The 14,999-nt window shown below is 37.0% G+C and overlaps 1 protein-coding gene across 7 annotated transcripts in view; it reads right to left on the bottom strand.

Moving 5' to 3' along the window:
- Positions 1-14,999, bottom strand: part of DDX4 (DEAD-box helicase 4) — a 61,454-nt gene that overhangs the window by 34,093 nt on the left and 12,362 nt on the right. For 4 of the 7 annotated variants that reach the window (XM_060191051.1, XM_016186323.2, XM_016186324.2 and 1 more), the window contains exons 4-7: positions 13,490-13,567; positions 9,529-9,606; positions 7,493-7,543; positions 4,718-4,777 (exon numbers count right to left, since the gene is read on the bottom strand). In XM_060191051.1, the coding sequence (XP_060047034.1) occupies positions 4,718-4,777; positions 7,493-7,543; positions 9,529-9,606; positions 13,490-13,567 (267 nt within the window). The remainder of the gene's footprint in view (positions 1-4,717; positions 4,778-7,492; positions 7,544-9,528; positions 9,607-13,489; positions 13,568-14,999) is intronic. The other 3 variants (XM_060191053.1, XM_060191052.1, XM_060191055.1) reach the window with 3 other exon arrangements.

Genomic DNA, 14,999 nt, shown 5'->3' with positions numbered 1-14,999 from the left:
CACTATCACCATTACTATTCAACATAGTGTTGGAAGTTCTTGCCATAGCAATCAGGCAGGAGCAAGGAATTCAAGGGATACAGATTAGAAGAGAAGAAGTCAAACTCTCCTTATTTGCAGATGACATGATAGTATACATGGAAAAACCTAAGGAATCCAGCAAGAAGCTTTTGGAAATCATCAGGCAATACAGTAAGGTGTCAGGCTACAAAATTAACATTCAAAAGTCAGTGGCATACCTCTATGCAAACACTAAGTTAGAAGAATTTGAAATCCAGAAATCAATTCCTTTTACTATAGTAACAAAAACAATAAAATATCTAGAAGTAAACCTAACCAAAGAAGTGAAAGACTTGTATACTGAAAATTATGAGTCACTACTCAAGGAAATTGAAAAAGACACAAAGATATTCCATGTTCATGGGTTGGAAGAATTAACATCATCAAAATGAATATATTACCCAGAGCCATCTACAAATTTAATGCTATCCCCATCAAGATCCCAAGCACATTTTTTAGGAGAATAGAACAAATGCTACAAATGTTTATCTGGAACCAGAAAAGACCTAGAATTGCCAAAACAGTCTTGAGAAAAAAGAACAGAACTGGAGGCATCACACTCCCAGATCTCAAACTGTATTATAGGGCCATTGTCATCAAAACTGCTTGGTACTGGAACACGAACAGACACACTGACCAGTGGAATAGAATTGAGAGCCCAGAAATGAGGCCCCACACCTATGGACATCTAATCTTTGACAACGGGGCCCAGACTATTACATGGGGAAAGCAGAGTTTCTTCAACAAATGGTGTTGGAAACAATGGGTTGAAAACATGCAGAAGAATGAAACTGAACCTCTGTATTTCACCAAATACAAAAGTAAATTCCAAGTGGATCAAGGACTTGGATGTTAGACCAGAAACTATCAAATACTTAAAGGAAAATACTGGCAGAACTCTTTTCCACATAAATTTTAAAGACATTTTCAATGAAACGAATCCAATTACAAGGAAGACTAAGGCAAGTATAAACCTATGGGACTACATCAAATTAAAAAGCTTCTTCACAGCAAAAGAAACCACTACCCAAACCAAGAGACCCCTCACAGAATGGGAGAAGATCTTTACATGTCATACATCAGATAAGAGTTTAATAACCAACATAATATAAAGAGCTTGCCAGACTCAACAACAAGATAACAAATAACCCCATCCAAAAATGGGGGGAGGACTTGGACAGAATATTCACCACAGAAGAGATCCGAAAGGCCGAGAAACACATGAAAAAATGCTCCAAGTCTCTGATTGTCAGATAAATGCAAATAAAGACAACAATGAGATATCACTTCACTCCTGTGAGAATGTCATACATCAGAAAAGGTAACAGCAGCAAATGCTGGAGAGGGTGTGGGGTCAAAGGAACCCTCCTGCACTGCTGGTGGGAATGTCAATTGATCCAACCTCTGTGGAGAACAGTCTGGAAAACTCTCAGAAGGCTAGAAATGGACCTACCGTATGACCCTGCAATCCCTCTCCTGGGGATATATCCTAAGGAACTCAATACATCCTTCCAAAAAGATCTGTGTACACATATGTTCTTGGCAGCACAATTTGTAATAGCCAAAACCTGGAAGCAACCCAGGTGTCCAACAACAGATGAGTGGCTGAGCAAGTTGTGGTATATATACACAATGGAATACTACTCAGCTGTAAAAAATGGTGACTTCACCGTTTTCAGCCGATCTTGGATGGACCTTGAAAAAATCATGTTGAGTGAAATAAGTCAGAAACAGAAAGATGAATATGGGATGATCTCACTCTCAGGCAGAAGTTGAAAAACAAGATCAGAAAAGAAAACACAAGTAAAACCTGAAATGGAATTGGCATATTGCACCCAAGTAAAAGACTCTGGGGTGGGTGGGGAGAATACAGGTCCATGAAGGATGATAAATGACATAGTGGGGGTTGTTAAATGGGAAACTGGGGAATATTATGCATGTACAAACTATTGTATTTACTGTTGAATGTAAAACATTAATTCCCCAATAAAGAAATAAATTAAAAAAAAAAAAAAGAAGTGAAACAATGGACAGCACCCAGCAAAAAAATCAGAAGAAAAGGAACATAACAAGTACTAGTTAGGATGTGGAAATGTATCTTAGTAGATCGGTTTTGAAAATAGCTATCAAAGCTACAACACATATATAGTCTATTGTCTATCAATTCTACTTCTGAATATATACCAATGACACCAAAAGAAACGCACTAGAATGTTCAGAGCAGTCATATCAAAACAGTCCATGGGCTCAGCTGTGGCACACCTGGTTGAGCGCACATGCTTCAAAATAGTCCAGAACTGGAATACCAATACGGTAGAAGAAAAGAACACCATATGGGTGTTGGTGAAATGGCTCACTTGGGACAATGTGCTGTTTTGCCATATGTGCAACCCAAGTTCAAGTTCAGACCCTACCATTTCCAAGGAAATTTCAGTGCTGGATCTTTCACTTTCTCTCTGCCTGTCTGTATCCATAAGAAAAAGGAAAAAGGAGAATGTCATATAGAAATGATCTGTTACTGTAACCAGTGATACAAATTTCACAAATACATTAAGTAAAATCCAGATTGACAAAAAGAGTGCATACTGTATGGTTCAAAAACAGATGAATTGATCTAAACAGGATGAGGGGTTGTTAGTGAACAAACAATGAGCATGAAAGGGACTGTAGGGTGATAGTAATAACGAAGTCTTTAAAACTGAAGTACTGAAGAGTGTAGGGTTCTTGATCTATACACAATTGTGTTCAATCAGTGAAAAATCATTGGGCAACATATTTATGATATATGTACTGGTCTGACATTATATCATGTCATAGTTCAGTATTAACTTAGATATATTTACACATACATAGTTAGTGAGTGACCACTATGTGTAAACTTCCTACCTTTGCTTGACCTATCTACAGCAATCAAGAGTGCCTCAAAAAAAAAAAAAACACTATTTCCCAGTGTGGCCACACATCATCTTGCACAAAGGCCTGGGTTCAAGCCCTCAGTCCCCATATGCAAGGGAAAAGCTTCACAAGTCGTGAAGCAGTGCTGCAGGTATCTCTTTTTCTCTCCCTCTTTATCATCTACTCCCCCCCCCCAATTTCTCTCTGTCCTATCAAAATAAAAAATTTTTAATTACAAGTTTGCTAAAGGAGAAAGATAACAATACTGAAAGAGAGCCTGTTTTGTTGTTTTTTGGCTCAATTCCACCCCCATAATTACATGACCATTGAAATCATCATAAATAGATGCACCATAGGAGGCTAGGTGGTGACACGCCGAGTAAAGCGCACATAGTGCAAAGTACAGGGACCTGTGCAAGGATCCTGATTCCAGCCCCCAGCTCCCCACCTACTGGTGGGGTCACTTCACAAGCAGTGACATAGGTTTTCAGGTCTGCAGGTGTCTATCTCGCTCTCTCCCTCTATATCTTCCCTTTCCCTCTCAATTTCTCTCTGTCCCATCAAATAAAATGGAAAAAACGGCTACCAAGAGCAGTGAATTCATAGCGCCAGCACCAAACCCCAGCGATAACCCTGAAACCAAGGAAGGAAGGAAGGAAGGAAGGAAGGAAGGAAGGAAGGAAGGAAGGAGGGAAGGAAGGGAGGGAAGAAGGAAAGAAGGAAGGAAGAAAGAGATACACCGTATAGATAACCCTCATTTCCCAACTCCTTCCCAAATTTTATCCCTAAGAAGGCTATCCTAGGGAGTCAGGCAGTAGCGTAGCGGGTTAAGCGCACGTGGAATGAAGCACAATGGCCAGCTTAAGGATCCCGGTTCGAGCCCCCACAAGTGGTGAAGCAGTTCTGCAGGTGTCTTTCTCTCCCCCTCTCTATTTTCCCCTCCTCTCTTCCATTTGTCTCTGTCCTATGCAACAACAATGACATCAATAACCACAACAATGTTAAACAACAAGGGCAACAAAGGGGAAAATAAATAAATAAATATTAAAAAATTTTTAAAAAAAGAAAAGAAGGCTATGAAGTAAGTTCCAGCTACACTAGGAAGGGAAAAAGATACCTCAAAAGTAATACAGATACTGGTGTGTACAAGTTCTATGTCTCTAAGTCTTTATGTAATAACTGAGTAATCAAGAACTCAGCATGATGACTATGACATTACTTGACCTACACTTCAACTGGAGCCAGAATTAGCAGAATATAAAAGCACTGCTAGATTTAAATAAAAATTGACCCACTATTTCTTCCTACTCCTCTATCCCCAAAGACCTTATTCAGAAACATGGGCATCCAATTCAACTATATGTCCATATTTACACAATCCCTCTTCTGCCTTCACAACACATTCTAAAGATACTAAAGAAAAAAAAAAAAAAAAACTCCAGTGATACTAGAAAGGAGAGAGATACCTCCTAAATATTCACACAAGTACTAGTAGCATAAAACATATGCCAGAGTGGCCATGAGATGGACCAATGGACAAAGTGTTGGACTTGTCTGGAATTTGATCCTTGCCTCATGTGCCAGACTGATATTCTGATTCTCTTTCTCCCCTTTATCTTTCATTAATAAGTAAATCAGCCTTTCAAAAAAAACCTCCAAATTCAAATGTTATAAACACAGTTTTTCTTTCTTTCAGGTCTTTCAGATCAGTTTTCTCAGTTTAGTTTCTAAAAAACAAATTATTCCAAAACATGGTCCTTACCGCCTCTCTTGGAAAACCCTCTGCTCCGTGTCTGGTTATCTTCACAATCATTATTAGACTCTTAAATAAAAATTTAACATGTGAATAACATCTAAATAATTAACTTTAAAACTGTAAATCTAAATAACAGCATTATCTTAAGAAAAACTAATAAAATATTTTCTAAAGTTAAAATGTGAACATTCTAAATATTAAAGTAATTTAGCAAAAATATGAAGGTGTTGCTCATATAAATCAGATGCATTCTAATATTTATATATAAATCTTGAAATTAAATCTTAAGCACAGAACTAAATTTTTATTTGCTAAGTTCTAATACTATGCACAGGTCAAAAATCAACTTCATAAATGTCAATTTGATTAAAAAATGGTTTCAGGAGAATCTAAATTACTATGTAGTAAAGTAGGTCTCAAATATACTCCACAGAGCTCTAGAAATACATGCTTATTATGTCTATAATGTTATGGTTTCTCTTTGACTTTAGTAAACCTGAGATCAGTATTTTCTCTTTTTTAATTTTATGATGACTAGAGAATCATCAGCTCTAGTTCATAGTAGTGCTGGGGACTGAACTGTGGCTCTCAAGAGCCTCAGGCATGAGAGTCACTCATATAACCATTATGCATCTCCCCAGCTCAGTATTTTCACACAAAGGCTTTTCCTCATTCATCCTAATTAAAGAATTTGGGGACATTTCAGCTTTTGTTTTTCATAACATTATCAAGAAACATCAATATTTCTAAGTACTAGCAGCATGAGTATCACTATACTAAATGCTGCCTGCCTAAAATTTAGATCTAGAGAGTAGTTTAAAAATAAAGTCTGGGCCAAACAGTATTTCACTGGGGAGGTTGCATGCTTTGCCAAGTGTGATGCCAGATCCAAGTCCAGGCACCACAGAGGAGTTTCACTTCTCTGAAGAACGTTGTGCTGGGGTCTTTTCCTCTCTCTGATTGAAAAAAATCAGCCTCAAAGCAGTGAACTCACTCATACATACTTGTGTATAAACCCAAAGCTGAAAAATAAATTCCCCAAGCCCTCAGGCATCTATTTGCAAATATATAAAGGTAGCAAGAAATGGTTAATGTCTCCAAATTGAAAAATCGAAAAACTGCAAGTTATTAACTTTTAGTAATAACTTCTAAAGTTTCTAGAAAATTTCAACAAAGACACATCTGGGTAATAAAGAGTTTCAAATTATATATGTATATATGTCACTGCTATTTAATATTTAAAATGTTTAATATTTATTATTTTTATTAGTTATATAATGCTGATTTACAAAATTATGATGTAACAGGAGTGTTATTCTACACTGTTTCCACCACCAGATTTCTGTGTCCCCATTCACTCCACTGGAAATGGCAGTAGTTCACCTAAGGTCACAGATACGGGTTGACTATTATTTCTATAACTATCTATAATTATACGTATTTGCTCATTTTCTATGATCCTGCCTTTTCTTCCTAAGTCACACCTACATCTATTACTACTTCCAAATGTCCTTCCTTTTTTCCTCTTCTCTCTCCCAGTCCTGATAGAATTGGAATTCTGAGCCCTCTGGTCATCTTCCTTTAACAATTCTCCCCACTCTGGGAATATGGACCAAAATTCTTTATGGAGTACAGAAGGTGGGAGTTTTAGCTTCTGTAATTGCTTCAATATATGAGAAATTTATCAGGGATGATATCAAGTATCTAAAGACCTTAGACGCTATCAGTTATATCCCTGTGCAAAATATCAACCAAAACATTAACAATTGTTGTCTGTGGCTATGCCACCCTGAGCATGCCAGATTATCCTCCAAACATTAGCAAATGTTACTGTTTTACTATAAACAATGGCCCAAAGTTCCTGTTGAAGACTCCTAGTTGAGCTGAGGTCAGCAAACTAAAAAATAGTTCTAAAGAGCCTTCTAACATGAAGACAATTTCTTGGAGGGGGAGTTAATGTTAGGGTGAATTTTGAAAAGAATGCTAGCTTAAATGATGATGACAGCTAACACAGTGCTTTATACAGAATTTTTAAAACTGATAAATTAGTTTGTAACCTGATAAAAAGAAAGAAGGCTTACTTATGGCAAATTTATTTCCCTAAGAAAAAGTTGTTGGATCACTGGCAATTAGTACAGGCTAACAACATTAGAAGAAACCAAGTGACAGGTACAAAACATTAGGTGAACTAGGAAAGGGAATACTCTCTAATTTTGCAGCTTCTGTAGTTCTTTACTTCAAAATAAAAAACTAGGTTAGGAGACAGCTCCCCTAGTACAGTGTGAGTCTTACTATGCATGTAGTCTGAGCACCAGCACCACATGGAAACACCATACACCGCACTGGGGAAGCTCCATGGATGGGACAATACTGAGGTGTCTCTCCTCACTCTGTGTGTCTCTCTCTTTCTCCACTCTCCTTCATTCTTTCTCTCTAAATAAAAACAATGAAAAAAAGCTGGGCCCAAAAAAGCTATTCCTCAGAATCAAACATATGCAGACCAAACCCATTACCTAATACCACATAAAAATTATTTTTAAAAAGACTTAATTTTTATAAGTACATCGAGCATGAACAAAACTAAAAACAATCCCAAGATTAGTTACAACCTACTAATTATATGAAAATACAAATAATAAAGAAAATGTGTCCCTCACCAAAATATGGTACCTGAATTCTTACTGAAGGCTGAAACCAGCTTCAGGTAAATTTTCTTTAACATATATACTCCTGACTTTAAAATTTCAAAAATCATCAGAAAAGCACATTGGACTTACTTACCTCTCCAGAAACCGGAGCTATCACCTTCTTCAAACTTGCTATTTGAAAACCCTACATGAAATATAAAATAAGGTTTGTCCCTTATTTGATATATAATTTTGATATATAATTTCAAAATCAAAATAATCCATATAAAAATTATCACAAAACATAAGTTCATGCTATTTTATTTAAATGTTTTCTATCTTTGAAGTTTTCTCAGAAAAGAAGTGTGTGTGTGTGTGTGTGTGTGTGTGTGTGTGTGTGTGTGTGTGTCACATGGTTATCCCCGGGGCTTGATGCCTACAAGATAAACCCACTACTCTATATGGCCAGCTTTTATAGATATTTAAGGAGAAAAAAAATTTAATTTCAGGGCAGGGATAGATAGCATAATGGTTATGCAAAAAGACTCTCATGCCTGAGGCTCTGAAGTCCCAAATTCAATCCCCAGCACCACCATAAAACTGGTTCTTTCCTTGACTTTATATGAAGACTCACAGTCATCTTTGGAAATATAAGATGATGAATCTCACATTTGGGAGGATGAGAAAGTTGTGTTAAAAAGAAAATAAGAGTTCACCATCAGGACAAGTCAACTTGAAAGAATTCTGCAAGTAGTGTAGCTATTAAAATCAAAAGCTAAAGGATCCTGGTTCAAGCCCCCGGCTCCCCACCTGCAGGGGAGTCGCTTCACAGGTGGTGAATCAGGTCTGCAGGTGTCTATCTTTCTCTCCCCTTCCCTGTCTTCCCCTCTTCTCTCCATTTCTCTCTGTCCTATCTAACAATGATGGCATCAATAACAACAACAATTTACTACTACAACAATAAAAAACAATGGCAACAAAAGGGAAAATAAATATAAAAAATAAATAAAATCAAAAGCTAAATGAAATAACACACCTAAAGCAACATAAACTGCTCCAAACTATGAGCAGGACAGTGAAAGCACTTCTCTGTGGTCCTCATAAACTTGGGAAAGATACACCCTCTAGGAATACAAATGCAAATTATAACCCAAAGACTGGAAGACTTAGGGGACCATTCAAGTTTGGGGTTTTTGCCTGTTTGAGTTCTTTGCAGAGGCCTAGGATGTGGTACACTAAAGCAGGGCACTGGATTTGGAAGTCGAGTTAAGAGCTCAACTAACCGTAGCCCATGTGCCCAAGTGATACCCTGGTTCTATCTTTCATATGCTACTAAATACAATCTAAAAATAAATAATAGTTCCTTGTATATTTTAGCACATCCCTTTCAATTTTTTACAGAGGGAAAGGGAGAGAGAGACTGAGAGAAAAAGAGACCGGCTACAGCACTAAAGCTTCTTTCAATAGTGGGGTCAGGACTGGAATCTGGGTCTTACACATGACAAAAGCAATATACTTATCCAAGTGAGCCATTTCACAAGTTCAGATTTTTTTTTCTCTCAGATTATGGCTTATCTTTTCATTTTTATTTCATCGCATTATTTTAATTCACAGAACAGAACATTTTTTTATCACTCAATGTTTATTACTGTTTTCTCTTTTTCACTGCCAGGATCTTAAGCGTAGGGTTATGGCCCTATATAATTTTAATATTCCAGGTGAATTTTTTTCTTTTTCTTTCTCTTCTTTTTTCTTTTTTTAAATTTTATTATTTTTATTTGTTTATTGGGTAGAGGCAGCCAGAAATCGAGAGGAAAGGGGGAGACAGAGAAGGAGAAAGACACCTGCAGCCCTGCTTCACCACTTGTGAAGCTTTCCCCCGTAGGTGGGGACCAGGGACTCGAACCTGGGTTCTTGTGCATTGTAACATGTGTGATCAACCAGGTGTGCCACCACCCGGCCCCTCTTCTTTCTTTTTTCCAGGTAGAGAGTGAGAGGGAGAGAAAAACCTGAGAGAAGAGACATACCACAGCACTGAATCATCATCTGTGACACTTGCCCTATGCATGCTGCTTCCATGTGGTGGCAGTGGACTTGACACAGGCCCTCAGGCACTGTGGAGCGAGTGCTCTACTGGACAAGCTAGTTGCCTAACCCCTCAAATGTTTATAGTAAGATATAAGCAGTTACCTCTGTTGCCAAAACCCTTCCCAACTCCAAAGCCACCCATTGTGGATGTAGCCTCCCTTTTATTAGACTCGCCAGCATCTGAAAAAAGAAAAAAAATCAAGAGGGTTAACTCACATGGCACTTAAGTATGTTGTTTAGAGTGAAGATATACAAAGCTCTGGGAAAATACTAGACAAAAATTTTAACTAAAAATGAGGGCCGGGCAGTGTTGCACCTGGCAGAGTGCACAAGGACCCAGGCTCAACCTTCGCTCCTCGCTTACAAGAGGGAAGCTTCAGAAGTAGTTAAGCCATGTTGCACTTTCTCTCTCCACCTTCCCTCTCAATTTCTCTGTTTCTGTCCAAAATAAGTAAATAAATAAATAAATATTAATAACATGCAAAAACAGCTAGGGGGAATCAAAGAGCTATCTCAGAGGGCGGGGTGCGTGCCTTACCTACCACGTGTTGCCCAGGTTCGCGTCCTGACACCATCTAGAGGTGTAATAGCACTGGAATAAACTCCAGTGCTGTGATGTCTCTCCCTCTCTCTTTTCTATCTGACAAAAGAAAGGAAGCAACCCAGAGCCCAAGTTCCACTAAAAAAGAAATAACTAGCAATTACATGAATCTTTGAAACAACTTAAGAATACAGAAAAAATACAAGAGTTTATACTTTTTAAAAAAAAATTTAACCAGAGCACTGCTCAGATTCTCTTTCTCTCTGTATCCCTCATTGAAAAATAAATAAAATATATTAAATATACGTATTACACCAACAATTTATTTTTTAAAGCTATTAAAGTACAATGCCAAGGTGAAACCAAAAAAATGGCATATACAGCTTTCTACTAGGCATTTTATTACTGATCTTAATCAAGAAATTCAATGGAACCTCATCTTAACAGAGTGATTATTTGCATCATGTCCACTCTTGAAACTGAAATGAAGACTATCACTTTGCTTAAAGCTATGAACCTGCACTACTCCCTTTTACCTCCTCAACCACCAACCCATTAGCCCTCTTGGTTTTATCTGCAATGCATTACCCTTATCTCACATTACATAATATCTACCATTGTTCACATCAAAAAACCTTCCAAATTCCACACTGCTAACCTCTAATACCCCGTGCCTTCCTACATGCCGTTCCTTTAGCAAGGCATTCCCTGAGTTCCTACTTTTCCTATCAAAATTTTTTACTCTTCAAAAGTTCAGTTCAAAGGCCAATGTGTCTGTACAAATCCTCAGTCTCCTACCCATCATCAATCCTTCCTCCACATTCTCACAGAACACTTTCTACACCTGTACCTGCATCTCATTTTACTATTTCCACGTATTCCTCTGACGCTAGATTAAGACATCTGAGGACAGAGGAGATACTATGCCAATAAACATGGTTATCTAAAGGAAAAAAAAGATTATAAAAAGGTAGAAATTGACACTTTATCACTGAAAAAAGTTAAAGCACTAACTTGTGATCCTCGTAATTTATACTTTCATCTCTCTGTAACATTCTTTTTAAAATTTTTATTTATAAAGGAAACACTGACAAAACCATAGAAGAGGGTACAACTCCACATTCTGTAACATTCTAATAGAGAGTTAAGGAACTCTTGGGGCCAGGTGGTGGCGCACCTGATTGAGCGCACATGTTACAGTGTGCAAGAACCGGGTTCAAGTCCCGAGTCCCCACCTGCAGGGGGAAAGCTTTGCGAGTGGTGAAGCAGGGCTGCAGATGTCTCTCTCCCATCTCTACCACCCCCTTCCCACTTGATTCCTGGCTGTCTCTGTTCAATAAATAGAGACAAAAATTAAAATAAAGAGTTATGGAACTCTTAAAGCCACGTGCAGAATCATGTATGAACAACTACTGTCTGAGCTCTCTGTATAATACCCTAAGGAACTGTGAAACTCTTAAGACACATACAGAATCATGTATGAGCAACGGCTGATGCTTTCATTAATTTCTTAGAAAATGTATGTTTTAAAAAGCTAAGCCATACAGAACTTCAGCAAATAAGAAAAACTAATCAGTATGATGATTTAAAGAACTAAGAGACACCCTCAATAAAAGTACTAGCTGAGCAAGTTTTGAAAACATATCAAATACCAGAATTAAAATGTTAAGTGAATCATAAAAAGAAGGAATCACAGCGATGGGTCTATAAATTCCCAGGATTAATGTGTAACAGGGAATAACTTTTCAAGGTATCAGCATTCAACAGAGTTTAGAACAGAAGTTTAATGTGTACTTCAACCTCTGCCCTTATTTCCAGTGTTAGTAAGAGTAAACAAAATTCACAACTGAACCTTTTAGTAAAATTACAAGGCCAAAAGCATTAAGTAATGTAATTTAATATGTAGTTTTAAGGAATAACATGTGTAAGAATAAATGATTCATACTAGTAGCAGGAAGAGTATCAAAATACAAAGTTGACAACTGTGTTCATCTTATCTAAACAAGAAATTAAGGGGCCAGGTGGTAATTCATCTGGTAGAGAGTGCATATTATAATGCAGAGGGGCCTCAGTTCAAACCCCTGGTTCCAACTTTCAAGAGGAAGCTTCACAAGTGGTGAAGCAGTACTGCAAGTGTCTCTTTTTCTCTCCCTCTTTATCTGCTCTTTCCCTCTCAATTTACTTGTATCTAAAAAAAAAAAACAACAAACCTTAAGCTTTCGATGCATTAAATTAAATACTACACACCAACCTTTAGTTTCCAATAAATAATAATACTGAGAAATAGCAAAGTTTTGATTTCCTAGGAGTACCACAAGCCAGAGCAAAGCAGTGCTCTAGTGTGTGTGTGTGTGTGTGTGTGTGTGTGTTTCTCTCTCGATCTATGTCATTAAAATAAAATAAATGAATATTAAAATAAAACCAAAAAAAGAAATAGCAAGTTTTTCAAATCATATCTAATAAATTCAAACATATGTACCAAGTATATTTAGTGATACTGATTAACCCTAGCTATGGCACTCCATAAAATTAAAAAACTATACATAGAGTTTTATGTAAGTTTGACTTTAAGTACTAGAATATTTGACTGCTAATATGAAACTAGACAGAATATTTTCAAATTTTGACACAAAATCTAAAAGTAAACTAGAGAAAGATATTTTGCTATTATCATTAACTGCTAAATCATGTGTCATTTGTTCTAAAAGTTACAAAAAAAAAAAAAGAAAGAAAGAAAGAAAAAGAAACCCAGCATGGGAAGATAACCAGTTACACAAGTGGGCTGACAGAATTGCTTCCCAAACTGCCTTTCCTTCAGAAAGTTTCTTACTTTAATCTCCCAAGTTTTTAGCTTCCCCATGGCAATTTTGGAAATCAATGATTATAAGCACACTGAGAAGCTGCCCTGACTAGACTCACTGTAGTGACCCATAAGCAACAGAGTGATTATTTGCATCATGTCCACTCTTGAAACTGAAATGAAGACTATCACTTTGCTTAAAGCTATGAACCTGCACTACTCCCTTTTACCTCCTCAACCACCAACCCATTAGCCCTCTTGGTTTTATCTGCAATGCATTACCCTTATCTCACATTACATAATATCTACCAAATATTAAACCATGCTGTATATCTAAAACTACTAATAAAATGCTATATGTCAACTATATCTCAGTAAATTTCACCTACATTTACAAAAACAAAAAAACAAATCAGAACCACAAAGATAAATTTATTTTAGACTTTTGTAAATTCTAAACAAGAAGACTATCAAGAAAAGATTTCAACCATTTTTAAAATGGAATTCTATAAGCAATTAACATTAATCAGTCTATCTAATCAATTGAACTATTTTCTACTATTCAAAATGACGCCCCAAAAAAAGGGTCAACTCAACTCATAATCCCAACACTCTGAGTCTACCGCACACTGAGTTAACCAGATGTATCTCTGCGCCAAAACACCACAAACTCTATACATTCCACTATTCGACGCTGAAGAGATTAAGACAAAGATAAATACCTCTGGTTCCCAAACTCCTCCCAGAAGGGAATCCACTTCTCATGAAAGGATCTCTTCGAGTAGGCCCATCATCCATTTCTAAAGCAGATAACATTTTTAAAGTCAAAATAACATGCATCTTGGGTGATATGTACACTTTAAGGCATTTCAATGTGCCAGTCACATGGCAAAAGAGGAATTTTACACAAGACAAACACCCTACCAGGAAAACTGAGTTTCCTTTTCTCCTGGCAAGCAGCTCAGCCAATGACAAACATCATAAACCAACTAAAGAGAAGCCATCACACTCATAAAACTCCCCAATTTCCCCCAAAGAAGTATCTGGTTACAATAGCCATTCTAAAACCATTTAAGTTGATGAAGACATCTATGGAAAAAATGCAGATGTCTCATAGTCAGACTGCACTTTCCAAATTGCCTCTTTGTTGTATCCAAATAAACCCATGTGTTGATGAAATAACTGAGGGGTTTTGTTCTGAGGTGAAGATAAACATAATAACTACAGAACTGATCAGAGAAAAAGAACAAGGTGAGTATAGCTTTTATGTCCAGTGGAGAAGCATTTACAGAAGACAGACCTCCCACCTTCCGCACCCCATAAAAATCTTTGTTCCATACTCCCAGAGGAATTAAAAATAGGGACACTTCCAATGGAGGGTAGGATACACAAAAACTCTGGCGGTGGGAAGCATACCCCTCTTATCGCACTATCTTGTCAATCATGATTAAATCACTAATAAAAAAAAGTGAGCATACAAACAGTAATACATAAACAAACAAACAAACAGATTAACATCCGGGAGTCAGGCGGTAGTGCAGCGGGTTAAGCACAAGTGGCACAAAGCACAAGAACCAGTGTAAGGATTTTGGTTCAAGCCCCCGGCTCCCCACCTGCAGGGGAGTCGCTTCACAGGCGGTGAAGCAGGTCTGCAGGTGTCTGTCTTTCCCCGTTTTCCCCTCCTCTCTCCATTTCTCTCTGTCCAATCTAACAACGATGACAATAATAACTACAACAATAAAACAGCAAGGGCAACAAAAGGGAGTATTAAAAAAAAAAAAAAAAGGATTAACATCCAACACTGAAGAACTGACATTGTTCAACAAAAGAAAGTCTATAAAACTGACCAGATGTGAAAACACAGTACAAAACCAACAACAAAACTCAAGGTCATCTTGTACCAGGGATGTGGTTCAATGATAAAAACACATACTTGTATGCATGAGGCTCTAGGTTCAATCTCTGTTGCATATGACAACAGAGTGACACCAGGCTCTCTCTCACTATCTAATCATGCTGCAATCAAATCAGAAGTTACTAAATTTTAAAAAGTTTTTTAAATCCACTTAAACTGTAAATGTATTTTTAAACATGTCTCTATAATCCAGGGTTCAATAAAAAAAGTACAGTAGAAATTTAAAAATACTTATAATTTTCTGTTAAAAATTTTGTTACTCATCAGCACTTAAATTTCTACATAATAAAATGAAAACTGAAAATTAATGACCTATT

This window comes from Erinaceus europaeus, chromosome 5, assembly GCF_950295315.1.
Source record: "Erinaceus europaeus chromosome 5, mEriEur2.1, whole genome shotgun sequence".
Lineage (NCBI taxonomy): Eukaryota > Metazoa > Chordata > Mammalia > Eulipotyphla > Erinaceidae > Erinaceus > Erinaceus europaeus.
This window is presented reverse-complemented; position numbering and strand designations above follow the sequence as displayed.